At 37.4% G+C, this 23,560-nt stretch overlaps 1 protein-coding gene across 1 annotated transcript in view; it reads right to left on the bottom strand.

Moving 5' to 3' along the window:
• Positions 1-22,518, bottom strand: part of MYOM2 (myomesin 2) — a 164,728-nt gene extending 142,210 nt beyond the window's left edge. The window contains exons 1-5 of the mRNA XM_007944429.1: positions 22,412-22,518; positions 20,422-20,580; positions 11,967-12,105; positions 11,635-11,792; positions 10,326-10,418 (exon numbers count right to left, since the gene is read on the bottom strand). Coding sequence (XP_007942620.1) covers positions 10,326-10,418; positions 11,635-11,792; positions 11,967-12,105; positions 20,422-20,580; positions 22,412-22,518 — 656 coding nt within the window. The remainder of the gene's footprint in view (positions 1-10,325; positions 10,419-11,634; positions 11,793-11,966; positions 12,106-20,421; positions 20,581-22,411) is intronic.
• Between the last annotated feature and the right edge of the window lie 1,042 nt (positions 22,519-23,560).

The raw sequence follows: 23,560 nt of genomic DNA, 5'->3' as shown, positions 1-23,560 counted from the left end.
CACTTCTTTAGGGTATATACCTAGTAATGGGATGGCTGGGTCAAATGGTATTTGTATTTCCAACTTTTGAACGAATCGCCATACTGCTTTCCACAATGGTTGTACCATTTTACAGTCCCACCAGCAGTGTATGAGAGTCCCAATCTCTCCACAACCTCGCCAGCATTTGTTATTTTCTGTCTTGTTGAACATCTTCCTAGAATTTGAGGATCTAAAGCCACTTTGGACTGCAGCTGCCCAGAATGAAGCAGCTAAGAACTCAGTAAAGCCCCTCACCAGAACTAAATCAGTTCTGAAAACTTAGTGTATATCTGCATAAACAAGGGATTGTGAATCATGAGCAAAAACACATTAACTTCCTAAGTGAGAAAGTCACCACCAAGAAGTTTATAGGATATTATATTCAGAATCCAAAAGTAATATCCAGATATAAATCACTCACTCAAGGATATTATGAAAATATTTAAATTGGACTACACCTGACACATTCTTCCTTAAAGAATTATGGAGGGATATATGCCCATCTCTAGAAAAAACAACAGCCCAGGAATTGCCAAAGACCCTAGTTTTTCAAAGGTGTAGCTCTTCAGCCTGCCTACATTCATCTTACAAAAATCCAAGAACCAAACACATTGCCATCAATCAAGTCGATTGCTACTCATGGCGACCTCAAATGTTCCAGAATAGAACGGGGCTCCATAGGATTTTCTTGGACCCTAGGTGGCACACTATTTAAAGGGCTCAGCTGTTAACGGAAAGCTCGGCAATTCGAACCCACCAGCCACTCCATGAATAAAAATGTGGCAATATGTTTCCATAAAGAAACCATAGGGTCATTTCTGTTCTCCCCTATTAGGAGCCTATGAGTGGGAATTGACTCCACAGCAATGGGTTTAGTAATTACAGAAGCAGATCATCAAGCTTTTTTTCCACAGTGCCACGGGTGGACTAAAACCACCAATCTTTTGATTAGCAGTGGAACATAATCCATTTGAATCACTCAGAGACCTTTCATTGTACAAAAACTAATGCTTATTCTCTTGACTACTAACTGTCATCCCCTCAGATTCCCCAGAAAACCTAAATGTACGAAGAAGGACCTAAAGAGGAGGAGTTAATATTTAGTGATTTTTTACTGACTTGCTGGCTCTCTACTAGGAGCTTTGCATCTGCTTTTTTATATAATATTCTCAAGCACCCTGGGAAACAGATTTTATTATCCTATTCATCATAGTTGATTCTGAATCATAGCAACCCCTCCTTGGGTTTCTGAGGCAGTATCACTACGGAAGTAGATTGCCCAGTCTTCCTTCTGAGGAGTAGCTGATGAGTTTGAACCACCAGCCTTCCGGTTAGCAGTCAAATGCCTCAGGCATTATACCAGCAGAGCACCTAGTTTGTTTGTTTTTTATTAATCATGGTGAGAAAGTTGACATTTTAAGAAGTAAACAAGGTCCAAATGACTACAAAATTTGTGTTCTTTCTTCTAGCATCTACTGCCACAAGTGGGTACAGTCTGAACATAATGTCAATCTGGGAAGGGAAATACCAGGAAATTTCTTAGTAAGGAGAAAAAAAGTTTACTCAAGCTTTACTTTTAAAATGCATGAAGTCAGTGTTCCCAAAGCGGGGGGAGGACTATTCTTTGTAGGTCATTAGTAATTTTAATTTCTTCTTCATTCCCCTTGATCTGGAAATATTTCCTCCAACTCAAAGTACACAGTGTCTCCTCCAATAAAAGAGTGAGAAAGTTTCAGAGACCTATGCTATCTACTAAGAACCCCTTAACTTCTTCATGAACTTCAAATGCAGCTTTAACATGTCAGTAAGTGCCATCTGGCCTCCTTTAACTGCCACTGCCCGAGGGAGAGATCACACAACAGAGACCAATCCATGTAGATTTACAAACTAAATTCATTATCTTCTAGTTCACCTTGGAGGAATACAAACCTAACTACAAAGCCCATCAACAAAGCTACAATTCTAGCCTGAACTCATTAGAAACTACTTTGCTATGCAACTTACAAGTACACGGCAGATATAGCCATATCCTCAGGAGCAAAGTAAAAGAGTGTGTGTAACACACATAAAAATTCCTAATGTAGAAGTTTTCTCTGTTGCTAAGCATTAACGTTTTATGCTCATCTATCCATAGAATAAATACATGCACATAGAACACAGGGTACAGTAGCTGGCTGTCTCTCAGGAACATGCCTAGGGATCTGGGGACAGAGGGTGAAAGGAAGAATTACTTCTCTTATATACCTTTTCGTGTTGCTTGAATTTTTTACCTTATGCTTGTGTTACTATTTCTAAACTAGAAAACAACTGCATTTTCATAAAAGAGTTCACCAATCTAGAAGATATTTATCTTCTGGGATTAGCCCTAAATCTTTCTCTACAGCATTCCTACCCTGACTAATAGAAGCATACAGATCAGAGAAAGGAGAGCTATAGCACTCCATAGCCTCTGCTGGACATATTAGAGAGCCAGAGAATCCTGGAAGAAAGTATTCTGTAAAACATACTTGATTCATATTTTCTGACCTGGGTGGGTTGTCTACTTTGAACACATAAAAGAAATAGACAAGACTCAGAAGTAGGGAGCTCCAAGCCATGTGTCAAACATCCCAGCACAGAGCACAGCAAATGAGGCAGATTCAGTATGGGATTCGCAAGAGAAATCCAGCTGGACCAGCACAAAGACTGTCCCCATAGCTCAACTGGTGAGGGTTGTTACCAATTCCTGAGTGAGGAGGCTATTAATATCTAAACACATGTCAAGTCCTTAGAGGGAAGTGTACATAGATTTCATTTAGAGTGTGTCCAATCAGTCTCCCTAAATCTTTTATGATCTTTTCAAATCCTTCAAAGAACTCTTCTGGATATTTGTTAGTATCAGTGGCTTTCAAACTGTCTGTTTTCAAACTGAATTGCCTAAATGTGCTACAAATTTCTTCTTCACTGTGTGTTTCAGCAATTTTTAAAACTGTAGTAACATGCACTCAGATGTATTACAAACTATCAACCTAGAGAAGTGTGACAAGTGTTTTGTGCTGCATCCTATTGTGTTTTTGTGTAGCCCTCATGCAAAACTTCTCCTACCATCTCTGTTTAATTAAATAATGTTCTGTGATTTCAAGGTAAACTTAATCTTTCCATTGTTGTTGTTGTTGTTGTTATGTGCCGTCCAGTTGGCCCCAACTCATAGCAACCCCTCCTTGGGTTTCTGAGGCAGTATCACTACAGAAGTAGGATTGCCCAACCTTCCTTCTGAGGAGTAGGGTAGGTTTGAACCGCCTGCCTTCTGGTTAGCGGTCAAATGCCTTAGGCACTATGCTACCAGAACTCCTAATCTTTCCATTGGCAACTACTTATCTTTGAGAAAAGGAGTTCTGGTGGTGTAGTAGGTAATGTATTTGCCTGTTAGTCAGAAAGTTGGTGGTTCTAACCCACCAGCTACTCCACAGGAGGAAGATGAGGAAATCTACTCCCATAAACATTTACAGCTTTGGAAACCCAATAGGAACACTATGAGTTGGAAGTGACTCGATGGCACTGTTTTGTTTTGTTTTTTTCATTTTTATCTTTGCGAATCAGAATTATTTTCAATATTGTACAATCAGAGAAAAAGTGGTTAGTAAGATTATTAAGACTTGAAGAGTGCAACAATCATCTACAAATTCTAAATCTATGTATTTATGGGAATTCTCATTTATTAACTGTATAATAAACAAACACTGTACATTTTAAACTATTAAAATACATTCATTGAGTACCTATGCTTGCTAGGGTGACTTGGATAATGAAATAAAATATTTGGAATCAACTTTATAATTTGTAAGTATTATATTAATCTTATAATTATTAATTAGAGTCTACTTGCTGAAATCCTAGAACAAAAGTTCAGAAGTGATTCCCTCCTCTGCTAAAGAAAGACCCTCACCTTGCCCACATTCATGCAAAACAACACAGATTTCTAAGCAATTTGAGAACTGCAATTAATTTCTGTTTCACTACTCATAACAACAAAAACAACTCCTGACCTTAGAGAAAGGTATGAAGCTGATAATAGAATGGATGGAAATTAATTATTTGTGCCTAGTAGAAGAGAAGAAATTAACAGAACAAATCCTATATGCCACAGCACTAGTTTTTGAGCTTGTTTTTAATGGATTTAAAGCATTAAGATCTGACAGGGAGGGGGTGGGGAGAACTGCCTAACACATTAGCACTGATTATTTTGTCAAGTAACCAATTATCACTTAGTACTTAGACGTAGGGGGTGGAAACAGAGGGAAAGAACCCTGTACACTGGGCGGAAAAGCACAGAGGCAAGTAGAAGACACTCTTAACCTTTGAGAGCTAAAGAGTCCTTTAATCTTCCACAAGATATGCAAAACTTTGCCTGTATTTTCTTATGTGAACTCATTCAACAGAAAGAGTGCCAGCTTTCCTCTAGATTATGGGGAAGTCCATAACCACTCAAAATATTCAGACCCATTGATGTACTACAGTGACCTCCAATGCAGGGTGCACCAAGCTGAGGGAATACAAGATAATCCACTGAATGTGCAGAAATAAAAAATTTAGAACTTCTATTTGTTTATTTCTATCTCATTCTCATTTGTAAATGTTTTATATACATAAAATATATTTGAACACAAGTATATGTAGAGATGGTAAATAAATATGCATACATGTATTAAGGGTAAGCACTCAGAATATTTGTAGACTTTTGGTGTTGTAGAGGTACTTTGGTGGCACAAACTGTGCTTGACTACTGACCTAAAAGTTGGAGGTTCAAATGTACCCAGTGGTTGTTGTTGTTATGTGCCGTCGAGTCAAACCTGACTCATAGTGACCCCTCCTTGGGTTTCCAAGGCAGTATCACTACGGAAGTAGGATTGCCCAACCTTCCTTCCAAGGAGTGGCTGGTGGGTTTGAACCGCCAGCCGTCTGGTTAGCAGGCAAGTGTCTTAGCCACTATGCTACCAGAGCTCCTGTACCCAGTGGTACTACAGAAGAAAGGCCTAGAGATCTGCTTCCATAAAGATTATAACCAAGAAAACCCTATAGATTAGTTTTACTCTAATGCATGGCGTCGCCCTAAGTCAGAATCAACTTGACTGCAGGGAGTTTGGTCGGTTTTTGTTTGCTTTTTATTGGTCTATGATTGGATTGTAGGCCATTCTTAGTTGAGCAGCAATTAAGAAGCATAGGTATTTGTAAGCAAAAAGAAAAAATAGATATTAAGTAGTTAGAGAGAAAGAGCTTGGCAACTATTGAAAATACTTTGCCTAAATTAACATTTTGTCCAGGGGTAATTTTGAGACTGGATACATTTCCCTGCATGTGTTACTACTCCCAAAAGGATTCCATTTTTCCTCTCCTTTCTAATATCTCAGTCTCTCTCCCAATGCATTTAGCTAACCCACAGAGTCTAATTCTAGCCTTCACTTCATGCTGAGAGAATTTGCAAGCAACTGATTAAGAAGCAAAGGGTTTTATTTTTTTCTATTTGGACAAGTTCCCAGAATAGACAGAGATAGTTTTCTTTGGTCTCAATTTTTACAAACTTCCATCAGGCACATGTGCATCACAACTTCTCAATTTGAAGTGCCTCCAAAGCAACTACATGGAAGAAAGCAAGAAGATTTTATCCCTTTTAATGATGGACAGGCAAAAGATAACAAGTTAAAAGCAAATAAATTTGTTATGGGTAATCAAAGCTCAACATTCTCAAATTATAAGTGAGTTAAACATTGGGTTTAAAAAATATCTCAAATCAGAGTTTGAACAGTAAAGTCTAAAAAGACATGAAACTTTTAGCCCTAAAATCATTCTGCAAAGCAGTGGAGGGTAGGAAGTACTACTGTTACTAATAAAACACAAGATTGATTCTTTTAAACACCTTTGTGAAAATATGAGAACAATATAAAAAGTCTTTAAAGACTAGAACTCACATTACGAGTCCCAAGAGAAAATCTATGAGCATTAAAATAGTGTCAATTATCATTTTAAATTTAAACAGTACCAAAGGGTAAGCTTTCTTTTTGGCACTACAAGAATTAGGCTATAGCAGCCAAAGAATATTCATAGGAATAAATGTCACTCTAGTAATAAAAGGAAAAGCTCATTCCTGTGCCAGTCAAGAAAGCAGAAGCCAACACATTCCACACCACCTAAAATGGCCACAGATCAGATGATATGTAGCTCAGCAGTTTGGTATGAACAGCTGAGATGAGTTTAATTTGTGGGCTTTCCCCATTGCTTTTTTTTTTTCTGGAGAATATTAATATTTCATCTATTAAAAAACATCCAAATGTGTTTCAAAGTACTGATAGAAAAGTTGGTCTTGACAATATCCTTTATTATTTGCATCTTCATGTAAAATCCAGTATATCAAAGGTGACCTAGATCCTTAATATACTGGGGCCCCTTAACCAACTGTGTTTGCTTTATCACTTCACTGTGTTCAAAGATTCTATATTCCCAATATAAAGTTTAAAAGTTGACAAGTGTGAATATATTTTTTCAAACATGAGAAAGGGAAAGAGATTCCTTATTAAAATAAAACTTGAAAACAAGCTAATTTCAAACTCAGACTGACCTACTTAACCATAAACAGTAGAAACACATCCTAGATCAGAAAACAAGCCTCCTTAAAACTAAATGCACTTGTCAAAATGATGGTAAGTGTTCTCTTTCTACATATTATGCTTGTTATCTATTAAAATTTCTACAAATTTCAGAAATCAAAGAAGAAAACTACTCTGAAAATTGCAGAAGGGGGGAGGGGCCATAGGTTATTCAACTGGCTCTCCACAGAGGAAAAGAATTCCAACCCTTGACATAAGCCTACCTGAGCTTATTACTGAGACCTATCCTGTTTTACCCACAGCCTTCCTCAGGTCAGTTGATGCACAGACCCAAACTTTCTTGATTCTTCTTTTTTCACTAACACCCCACATTCAATCCATAACAAATTCTATTGATTCTGCCTGCAGTATCTGTCCAGAATCCAACCACATCTCCTCACCTCCACTGCTACCACCTGGTCCAAGCCACATCATCTTTTTTGAATTTCAGCAATAGCTTCCCAATAGGCACCCTGCTTCTGCCCATGAAGTCTATGCATAATCACAGTGATTCTTTCCAAATGTAAGTCATATTATTCACTTCTATGCTTAACTCAAAATAGTTTGCCCTTTCCTTAAAGTAAAAGTCAATGTCCTAACAATGGCCTACAGAGTCCTAAGTTATCTGCACTATTTCTGGCTACCTCTCTGACCCATGACCTAATACTCCCACCAACCTGATCTAGCCAAGCTGGCCCTCTTGTTGTCTCTCATAGTGCCTGGCATATACCGTCTTAGAGGCTTTGTTCTCCCTCTGCCCAGAAAGCCCTCCCCACTCCCCCCCCCCCATATTTCTGGGTCTAACTCCTTCATTTCCTTCAAGCATTGCTCAGGTGACATCTTCTCAATGAAAGCCTAGCTTGACCATCCTATTTAATACCACACCCTCCCCACCACCAACCACATCATACAGTCCTCATTCCCCTTATCCAGTACTCAGCACCTTGCGACTCACTATATAATTCAGTTATATATTTAAGTATGGCTCATCTTCTAATGCAAGAATGTAAGGCCTTGAAGACAGGAATCTTGATTTTGGCTACTGATGTGTCCCAAGTATCCAGAACATTGTCTGGCACATAATAGGTCATCCATAATAAGAGCAGAATAAATAAACCTAAGAAAGAACAGGGCCAGAAGATCAAGTCCTCAAGCTTTCCTAAAGAGTCTCATAAGTCCATAGAGAAACAGGTTAATAGCTCATTGCAAACTTCAATCTTAACTATGATCTCTTAACTCCTTTTTCTAACGAATCTGCAGATGGAAAAATGACTCCGGTAGTGAAAAATCTTCCAGGCCCCACTGAGGCTCATGACAAATCGACTTCTATGTGCTAAGAAGGAAGCTAGGGCTTATGCACAGAAGAAACTAAAGAGAGCCCCATGTTAATGTGCCACCACCCTGAACTGCAAAATACTCAAGACACCACTCTGCAGATACCATCCATGGGAATATGAGGCATGTAGCATTGGCAGAGGTGGCTCACTCCTTGGCCCCAGAGAAGAAGTCAGTAAATGGAATGAGAAAATGAGCAGTCGGAAGCAGAATAACACATGAGGGTAAGGGAGCAGAAAAGAAGCCAAAGAAAATAAACTATGCAAAAAAATTATTTTCCACTGGAGATTCTCCCAGGCCAGGAAGGAAAAACTAATGTATAAAATGTTTTTAATTAAAAAAGAAAAAAAAATACTTCTACTATAAACATGAATCTTTGGAGAAAGTGCCAGAAAAATAAATACTTGTATTTATTTTACTGTCACATCTGATTTGTGTAAGTCATCTCTGGAAATTAATGTTGTTGTTGTTATGTGCCGTCGAGTCAGACCCGACTCATAGCGACCCCTCCTTGGGTTTCCTAGGCAGTATCACTACAGAAGTAGATAGCCCCATCTTCCTTCCGAGGAGTGGCTGGTGGGTTTGAACCACCAGCCTTCTGGTTAGCAGTCAAGTGCCTTAGGCACTACGCTACCAGAGCTCCCTCTGGAAATTAATAGATGCATTTATATCTAAGTAAAGTGAGCCTAATTCTGATGTAGTCACTGCCTTACCATTTAGTAATAGTCAAATCATATTTTGAAGGTGTTATTTATTACAATATTTTACCAGTATTCCTCATCTTTTCCTAGAAAATATTTGATGTAATTTAGTTTGCTAGTGTGCACACACACAAAAAAAAATTACCATATGTTTGTATAATTATGTCCCATTTCTGGAGATTTCACATACATGTTCTTATTTAATTGTCACAATAACTCTATTACACATATAGAGAAGACATAATTTTTCATTTTCTGTCTCTTGATAATTATTTCCAGATAATCATATTACATCTCAGGAAAATTTAAAGACTTATCCAAAGTCACCATGCAAATGGTAGATTAGGTATTCAAACTTAGGTCTTCTGATTCTCAGACAAATATTTAATTTTTAAATTGTACTACAATAAGAATTCACGTTTACTTTAAAAATTAATAGTTGAGCCATGGGAAAGTGTCATAATAGACTGTTGTTGTTGTTGTTGTTATGTGCTGTCAAGTCGGAACCGACTCATAGCGACCCCTCCTTGGGTTTCCTAGGCAGTATAACTACGGAAGTAGATTGCCCCATCTTCCTTCCAAGGAGTGCCTGGTGGGTTTGAACCACCAGCCTTCTGGTTAGCAGTCAAATGCCTTAGCCACTATGCTACCAGAGCTCCTTCATAGTAGCCTAGTAAGAGAAAAAGATGGGTTATATCATGTTACGATCTTTTTATAAAATACAGAAAACATATGTAGAGAAACAGAAAAAGAAAATAGCAGTATCTCATGTTTACAGTAACAAAAGTGTATGTGTGTGTATCGTGTCTTGTATGGAAAAAGGAAATGTTAGGTATACACCAGGAGTCCTGGGCGGTGCAAATGGCTAAGTGTTTGACTACTGGCCAAAAGTCTGGCACATATGGGCTCTACTCAACAATAACTGAAAAGAACAACAACAAGCCATCCACCAAAGTACTGACACTGTAAGTATCTTCATTTTCAGGTTACAAGTTTTTCAAGTTGTAGTAAGAAAAAATAATAATTGTTGTGTTTAATTGGAGTTTAGAGATTGTTATTTAAACCAAGTAGCAAAATAAAGCCCCAATGCTAAATAAGGGTAAGAAAAATCTTCTTGTATTACACTGTAATATTTACACCCAGATATCCTTATCTTGGGAGCTCTGGTAGCATAGTGGCTAAGGCACTTGCCTGCTAACCAGACGGCTGGCGGTTCAAACCCACCAGCCACTCCTCGGAAGGAAGGTTGGGCAATCCTACTTCCGTAGTGATACTGCCTCGGAAACCCAAGGAGGGGTCGCTATGAGTCGGGGCCGACTCGACCTCGACGGCACATAACAACAACAACAACAACATCCTTATCTTGCCTTAAGCTTTTTAGTCTCTTTGTTCCCACAATGGGAACCTTGACAAGAACTAGGGATTTTGCATTCTTTTGACCTAAATCAAGGAGAAATGAAGGGTGGCTTCTAACACCAATTAAATTAAGGACTAATTATCACACACACAATGCAAGCAGATATGATGTGATTTGGTCTCCATTTTTAAAATTTGATCTCTTCTTTTGTGTTTCAAATGTAAATTACTCCATGCCAGGTGCTCCAGAGTACATTGCCCTCACCCACACACTCACTCATAAGGGCCTTACCTGTTTATCTCCAGTGTGTGCACGCCATACTTGCTCTCAATTCGATACTTTCCTGGTTCACCCGCTTGGCAAATCAAGCTACCATCTTTATACCTAAACAAAGGAAACATTTATTTTAGTTAAATGCAGAATTTCATTCCCATTTTGCCCCAGTCATCTTCATTGAATTTCTAATATGCTATCATTATGCTACTACACACTTCACTTCTTAGTACTCAAGGTGAGTGGGAGGAAGGGGCAGGTTGTAGTAAAGATTCACAGCCTGTATTTCATTTCCTTTTTCAGGAAAATAATGGCACTGAAACAGTACAAATTATCTCAAACTATGACAAGTTGTGTTCCAAAATTCTACTTTCACTAGACCATTATGAACAGAACTTATCATTACATAATAAAAAATGTAACCAATGTTAGTTATATCCCACTAGCCTATTCAGGCTATAGGGTAGCTGGGATATAATAGAATTGTTCTACAGAAGCCAATCCCACATAAATCCCACATAGATGAAACCTGCTTCATAGCTCCACCCCCAAGATAGCAGGACCACATCTACACCTCTACTGGAATCTTAGCACCAAATAAGAGATTTTCAGGCTCCCAAGCCTTCCCCGTGAACAGCCATAGAATTGAGAATTTATTGTACTGGGCTACCACTGAGTCTCAATTTAGACTTCAGGGAAAGTGTTTATTGTTTTTATAGCAAACTACGAACTTTGAGAACTTTAGTAACACTTCCAGAAAGTGGGGAAACAGATATATAGATAGATAGATAAATACGTATTTTTTAATTTTCGCAACAGTTGTTGAGATAAAAGGGGTCTGTGGGGCTTAAAGATTTAATTCTTCATTTATCACAAAGTTCACATAACAATAGCACTATAGTCCTGAAGCTTTTGAGTTTAGACTTCCTACTTCTGAGTCTTCTCATAATTAAAATCATAGACTCAGGTTTATATAGAATGAGCCAGCAGCAATACAAATGAAAACTTGGTGACAGTTATGCATATAAATAGATATCATTTCAATGAACTTATTTTTACTTTAAAAAAACAATCCAGGGAAATCAGTTGGATTAATTTCATTAAAATAAGAATACCTATATCTTATTTTAAGTGGATATTTCATGAGTTTTCATAAGCATATTTCTTATAGAGTTTCAGGCACAGTTGTCTATAGAATACATTTGATGACATATGGTTCTTTCATTCTTATCTTCTTTACATGTACATTTTAGCCAACTGTAGCCATATTCCTAAAAGAAAATGAAGCATGGCATTTTTAAAACCCTGAGAACAGAAAAATACTGACCATTGTACCACAGGTGTAGGAAATCCTTGGACAGTAAAACAAAGTTTCACAGACATCTTTTCCCAAACAGTATGCGACCTCAGTCTCACCAAAATTTCAGGGGCTCTATTGATCCGTTCTTCAAATGTATGCCTTTCCCATGCCAGTTTATCCTCCACCTGTCCCCAAGACAGAACAGGTAGGGCATTATAAAAAGAGTTATACTACATAAGTAAGTGCTACTTTGACTGACCATGCTACATCTGCTTAATGATAATTAATTATGATGAAAATTAAAATATGATTTATAATTCAATCAACACATCTAAAAAGGCATATGAAGATTTTCCTACCATTTGTTGAAGAGCATATTTGTCCAACTTTTCTTGAGCAAGTGAACGTGCTAGGTGAACATTTTCTTCTGACTGAGCAAGTTCACTAAGAAAACGCTCCCGCTTTGCTTCTCCATAAGATGCCAACAGTGAATGGTACCTGCATGATCAAAGAAGCAACATTATTCTTATGACATAATGAAAAGATCACAAGTTCATTAAAAGTCCTACTCTCATTCCCAGGACTTTCATAAGTGAAGTACAACAAAAAATATAAGACTACTACTTAGATATATTTACTATTTTATCTTTTTTCTTTTAGAAGTACATTTTGGTGAATTTTTAATTTTTAATAAGAAGGATATGTAAATGATTTATCAGCAAAATTAATTAGGAAATATATGCTCCAATTTCTTTTTGACAATAAGAACATACAATTAAAATACTTGCTAACTGAAAACCAAACTTACTGCCATCGAGTCAGTCCCAATGTATAGCAACCCCTCCTTGGGATTCCAAGGTGGTATCTCTACAGCAGTAAATTGCCCAATCTTCCTTCCAAGGAATGGCTGATGGGTTTGAACCGCCAACCTTCCAGTTAGCAATCAAAATTCCCTAAGCACTACGCCACCAGAAAAGCTCTATGAGTAGTCCAAGTGTGAACATGCTCCATTAACAGTCAGACTGGCCATTTTAAGGGTTGGAAGTGATTCTTTTGTTGTTGTTGCTGTTGTTGTTGTTGTTGTTATTAGGTGCCTTTGAGTCATCTCCTACTCATAGTGACCCTATGCACAGCAGAACAAAACACCACCCACTCCTGAGCGAGCTCAAAGCATCAACTCTTCTCTGGTCCTCCATATTCATTGTCCAACTCTCACATGCATATGAGGCAATTGAAAATACCATGGCTTGTATCAGGCACACCTTAGTCCTCAAGGAGACATCTTCGCTCTTCAGGACTTGATAGAGGTCCTTTGTAGTTGATTTTCCCAGTGCTATACGTCATCTGATGTCCTGACGGCTGCTTCCATTGGCGTCGATTGTAGAACTAAGCAATGTGAAGTCTTTGACAATTTCAATGTTTTCTCCATTTATCGTAATGCTGTTTATAGGTCCAGTTGTGAGGATTTTTGTTTTCTTTATATTGAGATGTAATCCATACTGTAGACTGTATTCTTCAATCTTCATCAGTAAGTACTTCAAGTCATCTTCACTTTCAGCAAGCAAAGTTGTCATTCAGTGTATTGCAGGTTGTTAATGATTCTTCCTCCAATCCTGAAGCCATGTTCTTCTTCATATAGTCCACCTTCTCGGATTATTTGCTAAGCATGTCGATTGAATAAGTATGGTGAAATGACACAACCCTGACATACTCCCTTCTTGACTCTAAACCATGCAGTGTCCCCTTATTCCATTTGAAAGACAGCCTCCTGGTCTATGTAAAGTTTCCTCATGAGCACAATTAAGTGCTTGGGAATTCCCATTCTTCTCACTGTTATCTACAATTTGTTATGATCCACACAATCAAATGCATTTGCATAATTGATGACACATAAACATCTTTCTGGAATGCTTTGCTTTGATCCAAGATCCATCTGACATCTGCAACAATATCCCTCATTGCACATCCTCTTCTGAAACCAGCTTGCACCTCTGGAAGTTCTCTGTCAATATACTGCTGCAACCGTTTTTGAATTATCTTGAGTAAGATTTTATTTGTGTGTAATATCAATAATATTGTTCGATAATTTCCACAATCTTTGGGATCACCTTTCTTTGGAATGGGTACAAATATGGATCTCTTCCAATCAGTTGGCCAGGTAGTTGTCTTCCAAATCTCTTGGCGTAACTGAGTGAGTGCCTCCAGAGGGGCATCTGTTTGTTGAAACATCTCAGTGGGTATTCTGTCAATTCCTGGAGCCTTGTTCTTCACCAATTCTTTCAGTGCAGCTTTGACTTCTTCCTTCAATACCATTCGTTCTTGAACATATGCCACCTCCTGAAATGGATGAAGATTGACCAGTTCTTTTTGGCACAGTGACTCTGTGTATTCTTTCCATCTTTTTTTGATGCTTTCTGCATCATTCAATATTTTGCCCATAGAATCCTTCAATATGAAATACCAAGCGTGTTCTTCCTTTTTGGTTTTCTAACTCCAGGTCTTTGCACATTTCATTATAGTAATTGACTTTGTCTGCTCAAACAGTTCTTTGAAATCTTCTGTTCAACTCTTTCATCTTGTCATTTCTTCCATTTGCTTTAGCTACTCTTCATTCAAATGCAAGTTTCAGAGTCTCTTCTGACATCCATTTTGTTTTTTTCTTCCTTTCTTGTCTTTTTAATGACCTCTTGCTTTCTTCATGGATGATGTTCTTGATGTCTTCCCACAATTCCTCTGGTTTTCAGTGTTGGTGTTCAGTGCATCATATCTATTCTCTAAATGGTCTCTAAATTCTGGAGGGATATTGTGAAGGTCATATTTTGTCTCTTGTGTACTTGTTTTAGTTGTCTTCAACTTCAACTTGAATGTGCATACAAGCAGTGAATATGGTCTGTTCCACAATCAGCTCCTGGCCTTGTTTTGGCTGAAGATATTGAACTTCTCCATCTCCTATTGCCACAGATGTAGTTGATCTGATTCCTATGTATTCCATCTCGTGAAGTCCATGTGTATAGCCACCATTTGTGTTGTTGAAAAAAGGTATTTGCAATGAATAAGTTGTTGGTCTTGCAAAATTTTATCATGTAATCTCCAGTGTTATTTCTGTCACAAGGCCAAATTTTCCAAGAACCAGTGATTCTTCTTTGTTTCCAACTTTTGCATTCCAATCACCAGTTATAAGTGACACATCTTGATTACGTGTTTGGTCTATTTCAGACTGCAGAAGTTGATAAAAATCTTCAATTTCCTCATCTTTGCCTTTGGTGGTTGGTGCATAAATTTGAATAATAGTAGTATTAACATGTCTTCCTTGTAGACATATTGATTTTATCCTATCACTGACAGCATCATACTTCAGGATAGATGTTGAAACATTCTTTGTGATGATGAATGCCATGCCATTCCTCTTCAATTTGTCATTTCTGGCATAGTAGATCATATGGTTATCTGATTCAAAATGGCCAAAACTGGTCCATTTCAGCTCAGTCATGCCTAGGATATCAATCTTTATGTGTTCCATTTCATTTTTGACAACTTCCAATTTTCCTAGATTCCTACTTAGTACATTCCATGTTCTGATTATTAATGGGTGTTTGCAGCTATTTCTCTTCAATTTGAGTCATGCCACGTCAGCACATGGAGGTCCTGAAGGACTTATTTTATCCATATCATTAAGGTTGGTTCTACTCTGATGAGGCAGCTCTTTCCCAGTCCTATATTGAGTGCCTTCTGACACAAGGGGATTATCTTCCTGCACTGTGCTGGATAATGTTTCCAAGCTATTCATAAAGTTTCCCAGTAATGTATCAGACAGTGTTTCTCCACTATTCATAAGGTTTACCCTGGCCAATTTTCAAGAGGTCGATGGCCTCCTCCTTCTTCCTAGTCTGTAAGCTGCGTTGAAACCTGTGCACCATATGCAACTCTGCTGGCATCTGAAACACAAGTGGCACAGTCTCAAGCCTCACAGCAATGTACAAGCTTCATAGGATGACAAACTGACCGACAAATTTGTCTCCCTTAGCTATTGGAAACATCTTTGCCCTCCCCTTACCTAATTCCTACTTGGAACCTGCCACTCTGTGGTCCCCGGCCTTTTCCTTGTTCTAAGGGGCTTGGGGCCTGCCTTGCCTCCCACCCCTTTTTATCTGGATATCCTACCACTCCTGAGGTTCCTGAGGCCACTCCTGCTCCCTCCCTTTCCTGGCTGTAGGGAGCTTGGGGCCTAGCCTTGCCTCCTCTTTTACCTGCTGCATAATTGACAAGTAGCAAAGCAAAACAAGCACTGGACTTGTAGTAAGAAAACTAGTGTGAAATTGCTTACAAACTTTTTTGCTCATGATGATAATTCCCTTAAAGTTGATGCTCAGTAGAGACCTCACACTTTGAGCAAATCATTTAACCTTTTCACCATTCAGTCTCCTCATTTATAAAATAAAGGCTAAAGCATTTAAAGTCAGGTCAAATATATTACGAGAATTTAAGAAATTGCTGAGCCCCTCCCTGTGAGTGAGTTTTCTCTTGCCAGGCAGTATATAAAAAGTATTTGTTTTCCTGGGGAAGCTATAGCTTCTGATTGAATTTAAGACTGAATTAAAGCCTTTTTAATTAACAGGACAGATAAGAAATAAACTTATATTCTAGAATAATAAAAAGGATAAAGTGAAAGAATCTAATTTGTTGATCTGTAATGATAAGAGAAAAAAAATGATGCACACATTCTCTATGGCAAGTGTGCCATCATTGTGAGTGACATAAATTATGCCCACCTGACAAAGCAAGGGGACTGAGACTGCTCTCAAAACTCTATGGCATCTTTTTCCAGTGTCATATCATCTTCACCTTTGCACTCCTTATGTCCCAGCAAAATTAGGCTGCCTCTTGCTGTTCTTCTGATCCTGTCTCATGCCTCAGAAAAATCTCTTCCTCATCCCCTCCTATCAAAATTATAAATATTCAATGCCCATCTCAAAAGCACTCTCTCCCATGATGCTATTGCTAATCTGCTTCACTTTCCTTTGAAACTCCAAACCACTTTTTATCTTCTTATGGCTTTTATGACAATAATTTGTGTGTAAGTTTTATCATACTTTCATCCTCATCACCTAGCAGAATATAAACTTCTTCGGAAAAAAGATTGGCTACTTTGCATGTTTGCATTCCTCAGATTAGTTAACGTAGTATCTGTACATGGCATGTGCCTATTAAATATTCAGTAGACTAAACTGGGACGAGGGGATAGATGTTAATGAATGGTGGGGATCAGGAAGAGAATATAGTGCCACCTAGTAAGAAAAAGAGGCATAAGGGGAAAATATGTACCAAAAAAAAAAAAAATTGTTTGCAGCATAAAGCTTGAGCACTGAAGAGGTTGGTGGACTAAGTTGACATCATATTAAAAATTAGAATATTGGGGTTGGGTGGAACCTTACGAAGCCTGTCTACTGAGAGATGAGGAGAATACTGTCCAAAATGTACTACATACTAAAGCCTATTCTTGAACTCAGGTTCCAAAACACCCAGTCCCTTTCCGATGCCTTTTCACAACATTATCCAGTCTCTGATTACTGTTTAGAACTTCTTTAAACAGTGTATCAAGCCATAACCTAATATTAGTCATTTGGGAAGTCTGAAATCTAACACAGAATTTCAGAAAATTCTGCAACTTCTTAATATAGAAATATGGGTGAGAAGTTATAAAAACTAAAACATGACTAAATATTTATGTATTCTTCATCTTTACTTCTAATAATACACAACCTCATCTCAGACTATTCTGACTTCCACTCACATGATCCAGAAACACTGGCTTTCTTTCAACTGTTTGAAGGAGAAAATCTCCTCACACCTCAGGCTTTTCTACACATCCTCTGTCTAATGTGGAGTTCTCCCAACTCCCAAACAGGCTAACCCCTACTTATCCATTAGTTTTCTACATAAAGGTTATTTACTTGCGAGATCTTCCCTTAATTCCATGCCTAATTATAACCTCATCTTTTTTTCTTCATGATATCTTGTTTTCCTCCTACATACCATTTATCAAAAATTTTATTCATAAACATGTGTATGTTGGTTAACACTTGTCTCTACTTACTAGGCTCTAAATCTCAAGAAGGTGAAGACAACATCTGTTTGGTTCCCCCCTTCATATGCACAGCACCTAGAAGAGTGTCGAGTGCTCAGGAGAAGTTCTATAAATGTTTATTGAACAAATGAGTGAACACAGTGTCCATGAAGTTTTGCAGAAAATAATCCTTCTAATTGGCAGTGAACCTTATTGAAACATAGTGATGGAAAAAACAAACCTCCATTCACAGAAAAAATTATCATGGCAAGCTTCAAGGATCAGAACTCTTATCTTGTTGTTGTTTAGAATTTCTTCATGCCGCTTGTATTTTACTTACCAGAGACTTAGGTTTATTTTTAAGTCAATAGCATCATCATCCTCTAACATTTTATAATATTGAATAAATATTCCGTTGAGAATTCCTGCCCCCTTCCCAATCCCAAATACTGTGATTCATACATTGAGAAAATATTTCTGCAGATTTGTGATCAGTCAACCATAGCTCTGGCTCTTTTGTACAGAATTATGCCATTCATCATGCATTTACTCTTAATGACAAGCCCATAGATAACCAGCATGATTAAAGGAGGCACATCTTTTTACTAGGACAGAAGTAAAGGCATCAGAGGGACATTTCTAATCTTCTGCATCTTCTAGAAAGACATGCTGACATCCCTCCAAGCATACTGATACTTCTTCAATATTTATGTTACATGAAGACATAACCAGTAATTCAAATTGACGAACCCACAACTTCGTTTTTCGCAAAGGACCAATTTGTCCAATGCATTAAACTAATATCTGGCATGGGAAGTAAGGAATAAATAAGTGCTTTCAATAAAGCTTAAGGTTAGCAATAGTAGTAAATTATTATAATAAGAGCTAGAATTCATTTGACTGCTCAAATCACTCTACACACTGGTGCTCATTCATTTATACTCAGCCCTCCTACATGGTAAGAACAGAGTCGATCTTGCAGTAAAACTGCAATTAACTCCAGCCCAACTAATCAAAACCTTTGATTGCTTAGATTTACTTCTAAAGATGAAAAAAAAAAAAAAAACTAATTTTTTAAAGATCTTTCATATGGAATATATCCATTGTGAGTTATGAGAAAAGATATTATAGATTTACTGAGAAATATATAATTTCAAAGCACAAGTAGTAGGCTCAGTAAAGAGTTAGAAAAGTCCCTCATGTCTTCCACATCTATAGCTCTTGCACTTAACAAGAGTGGCTGACATTTCAAATGAGCTTGAGAGGCACTGTAAAATGATAATCAGTCATAAATAATTAAAACCTTCCTTGAGTTAGATTTAGTATTGCAGGAAAGGAGACTCATTTACTTTAGATAATTTCCAACAATCAGCATTGTCACAAAAGTCATTTTGGCTGAAATCTTATTAATTACAGTAGTATACATTCCCAGAACATTCAAGTTAATAGAAGTTTACTTTCCCCATTTCAAGGTGGAGAAATTGAGGAATAGAAGTGTATGAGATATATTCAAGGTCACACTAATGTAAAATTGATTTTAAAAAATGATAAAGCTCAAGTCTTCTCACTCTCAATCTCAAAAATTGAAATACAGATAATATCCTTTTAAAACTAATTCAATACAGAAAAATACACATTTTTCTAATACACACATTTTAAGTGATTCTTTTGCAAAATAGGTCTTGACTTTATAATAAAAATTTATTACATGGAAAAATTCCCATAAGACACTAAAATATAACTAGAAATTTTTTAAATATGGATTCATCCTTTCAGCTATATATATCGTTTTTTATTAAGCAATTTACTTAGTCATAACATAACTTTCAAAATGAAATCTGTGTACCCTATCTCATTTTTCCTTCAGGTTTTAAGATATTCAGAGATAGTGAGAAAACTTTCCAGAAATAATAGGTGGAGGTGAAGGGAAAATATATTAGGTACCATAAAATGAAGTATTCACAATATATTTAATTATTTCTTATGTTCTTAAAAGATCAAAGTAATATTACCACCTGTTTTGTTTTGTTTTGTTTTGTGTGTGTGGTCTGGAAATAATTTTAAGACTGGCATTTTTATTAATCCATCTCATTCATATGACATCTTACCCTCATGAGCTGACTCCATTGAAATGCAAAGTATGACAATTTATAGAACCCCTTCACAACTCTTTAGTTTACACATGGACAACTGTTTAAAACCCTGGCTCCCTCTTCAGAAGTTGACCTTGCTTGGGTCTACAACTCTTCACAACTGTTCTTTAAAGTCAGTAATAGCTGAAGAGGTCATAGGTGGACATTGCAAATTAATTTCCAACTTTTAGATCTTAATTTTTTCAGCTCTTATAATACCATTCAATGTGGAAAAGTAGTTACTTCAGTGTAGGAGAGTCATTAAACCTGAGATCAAATCCCAACTCTGACATTCATGAGGTATGTAATCTGGGACAATATAGGTGATTCATCTTAATCTCAATGTTCTCTTCTGCAAGATAATGGAAAAATCCATTCCACATGGTTTTCTTACTAGGATTAAATGAAATAATGGTGATAAAACATAAGAAAGCAATAAAAACGGGTGGCATTATTCCCTTCATTACAAGAAAATACTATCTTCAGTGTTCTCTGAATTGCCCTTTCAAATCATGTTCTTTATTCTTCTTCCTTTGCCATGGAGAAGACCCTTCCCAGATCTCAAGGCCAGCATGAGTTTTAATAACATAATTGTATGTGGAAGTACAATCTGATTACCTTCTCTTTTTTTCGTGTTCTTCCTCTTCAGATGAAGTGCTTACCCTTTTTGCACAAAGCCTGCAAACTGTTCCTCCAGAAGATGTCTGGCTGGATGCTCTTTGGGAAGATGATTTCTGAGTAAAGGACTTTTGAGAGGATGACTGAGTTGAAGCACGCCTTTATGAAAATTGGAAAAAATTAGAAGCTATACTAGAAAATGATAATAAGTAATGTCATCTTCCTTGTACACACTCTACCCAAACCCAATCCCTGATACACATATATGAGGGTGAATTACCCAGAGAACCAGGTAAAGAGGATTTATTTATGCTTAATTACATGGTTCAAACACACCAGCCACTCCTCAGATGGAAGGTTGGGCAATCTACTTCCGTAGTGATACCACCTCAGAAACCCCAGGAGGAATCGCTATGAGTCTGGTCCAACTCAACGGCTATAACAACAACAACAACTCATCTGTAGTGAACAATTTCACAGATTTCATATGATTTTCACCTTGTCTTTGATGTGAGGAAACCCATGTGAAATTAATCACAACAGATGAGTATATAGGCACAAGTAAGCTAATGTGCTTACTGCATACTCATTCCTTGTCAAAGACTGAAAATTTGAAGAGATGCTTTGATTCTGTAGGAAGGTACTGTGGGATTGGGAGAAAGATGCCAGCCATACCTAGAAGCAGAATCTTTGACATTGTGGGGGAAAAAAAATGTGGAATTGATCACTACAGATTAGTAAATAAGCACAAGTAAGCCCATGCTCACCTTGCTTATTGGATACTTTGGCACTGCACACACACATCTGCATCCCTGCAAAGCCAAGGCTACCTCCCATCATCTAAGCTGCATCCTTTCACGGAAGCTTTCTTAGATTGAGTTTCTCTATTGCTCTTGCCATTTTCATTCACTGGTCAGTCAGCATCTTCTGGCCTAATGCTATCATTAGAGAGAGAGAGAGAGACCTCTGGTAGCATAGTGCCTAAGGCACTTGACTGGTAACCAGGAGGCTGGTGGTTCTAACCCACAAGCCACTCCTCAGAAGGAAGGTTGGGCAATCTACTTCCATAGTGATACTGCCTCGGAAACCCAAGGAGGGGTCGCTATAAGTCAGATCTGAATCCATGGCAGTCAGTTTGGTTTGGTTTTGGTTTTAGGGATTTGGCACTCCTTGAAATTGTTGGGAGGCACTATAAACATTTGACTTTATCAAAAAGAGTGTAACTAAATGCCAGTACCATTAAATGTTTCTAAATATAGGGTGTTTACAACATATGGGCAGGCATCTAAGTGGCTGAAGAATGCCATGCCTAATAATCTCTTTCATTCTTCAGCACAGCTTTCTAATTAGTCAATTAAAATTGCCAGATATGCTTCCAAATAGTGTTGAGTGCAGCATGTGTTGTAGGTCTGTGAGGACAGTGTACTTTAAAAACATGCACAAAGAAAAGTGGACTTGACACCAGCCTATTATGCAGTGAAGAAACTCACTTTTGCTACATTTATTATTATTATTGCAGTAAAATTAGTATTAATATTGGCTTCAATTCAATTTTCACTTTAGAACCCATTGACTTTTTCCCTACCTAGAGTCTTTTCCATTGGTTTCCGTCTCATTGTCTTTTATTTTTGGTGACTTATTAGATTCCAGCTCTGGAAGTTATGTTAGGAAGAGTAAAATAATGAGTACTTACTAAGAAAAATCCCTGCATTCATTATCTAAACCAGGGGTTCAGAACGAGCACTTCAGAATCTACCGGGATAATCTGCAGATCTCCACACTGAGTGCTGCTGCCCGACCTGGGTCTCAGCCACATTCCTTTTCTGGTTTTGGAAATATGCAACAGTGAGCATAGCCATCTCTATTCCCAGACTCCTTCCAAAACCAGTTGATCTTTTGGTTTCAGGAAACTGGATAAACATTTATTGCTTTTAACTGTTAAAGACTAAAATCAAAGTTCTATGAATCTATTTATTGAATTTCAACTTACTTTTTCTTTGCATATTCATCCAGAAGATACCTTGTTTGAATATTGCGATATGACTGGTCAAAGTGTTTGTGTCTCTTTTGATAGAAAGGTACTGCTACAAGTGACATCTTTGCGTACTCCTGCAAATAAAGAGTAATACAAATGTTGCTGAGTTCCTTTTCAAGCATAGTTTTACTTCTGCAATTTTTTGCATTAATATTTTCATTTTTCAAAAGGGGAAACAATGAAGTCTAATTAATAAAACCCATTCAGAAAAATAAAAGTGAAGCAAAGATTATACAGATGAAAGTAATACTGCAGTAGGAGTCAGGAAATCTGTTAAATTCCCATAGACCTGATTACATTCTGTTTTCACACAGAGTAGATGACTGGTCTAAATTGTGAGCTCATGTGAACTCAACAAACATAGAATATTATTCAAGACAATATGTAAAGCAATGTGTGTGAGAAGGATAAAAATGCTTAAAACATAGACTAAAGAAGTAAATAAATACTTAAAAAACAACTAAAGATATGATAAGTGTCAAAGAGAGGAGATAAAGAGAGAGAGCAGAAATGCTCTGGGAAGTGAGAAGGAACACATGTAACAGGAGCAGAGGACAGCCAGAGGAGGCCTCATGAAGCAGGTGACATTCGAGATGGATAGGACTCTAACAGGCTGAGATGGGGGTGGAAAGAAGGACATTCCATGAGCAAAGGTAGGAGGCAGGAAAATATAAGCTCTCGGGATACTTGAAAGAGTGTAACAAGAAATCACTCTGTAAAATCTGAAACCTCATATTAAGGGCTTTGAATACCTACCTACAGAGCCAGGACTCATTTCACTACTCAAAAAGTAAGACTTGAAGAAATAATTAATTTTTATATTCCTTCCATAGTCATCATTCTAAAGTCATTTTTCACAGATTTACTTGTAGAAGGGCTTGGTTGAAGGTAGTTAGGATATCTGGGACTGAGCCCAGCATCAATACCTCAAGGATGTCGGGAAATAAGCAAGTTTTTATTAAATTCTTGCAAGTTGAGAGATAGTTGACATCTATCCTTGTTGCTGGAAACTTTATATATTGCAGATAGTAAACATAGTCATTTGTTTCACATATTCACCCAAAGTAAGTACAGTGCAAATCCACTGGGTTTAGTCGATTATAT

Source organism: Orycteropus afer, unplaced genomic scaffold (genome assembly GCF_000298275.1).
Source record: "Orycteropus afer afer isolate SDZICR_OR568_19922 unplaced genomic scaffold, OryAfe1.0 scaffold00125, whole genome shotgun sequence".
Classification (NCBI taxonomy): Eukaryota; Metazoa; Chordata; class Mammalia; order Tubulidentata; family Orycteropodidae; genus Orycteropus; species Orycteropus afer.
The sequence above is the reverse complement of the archived record's forward strand: the minus strand, read 5'-3'. Positions and strand labels throughout refer to the sequence as shown.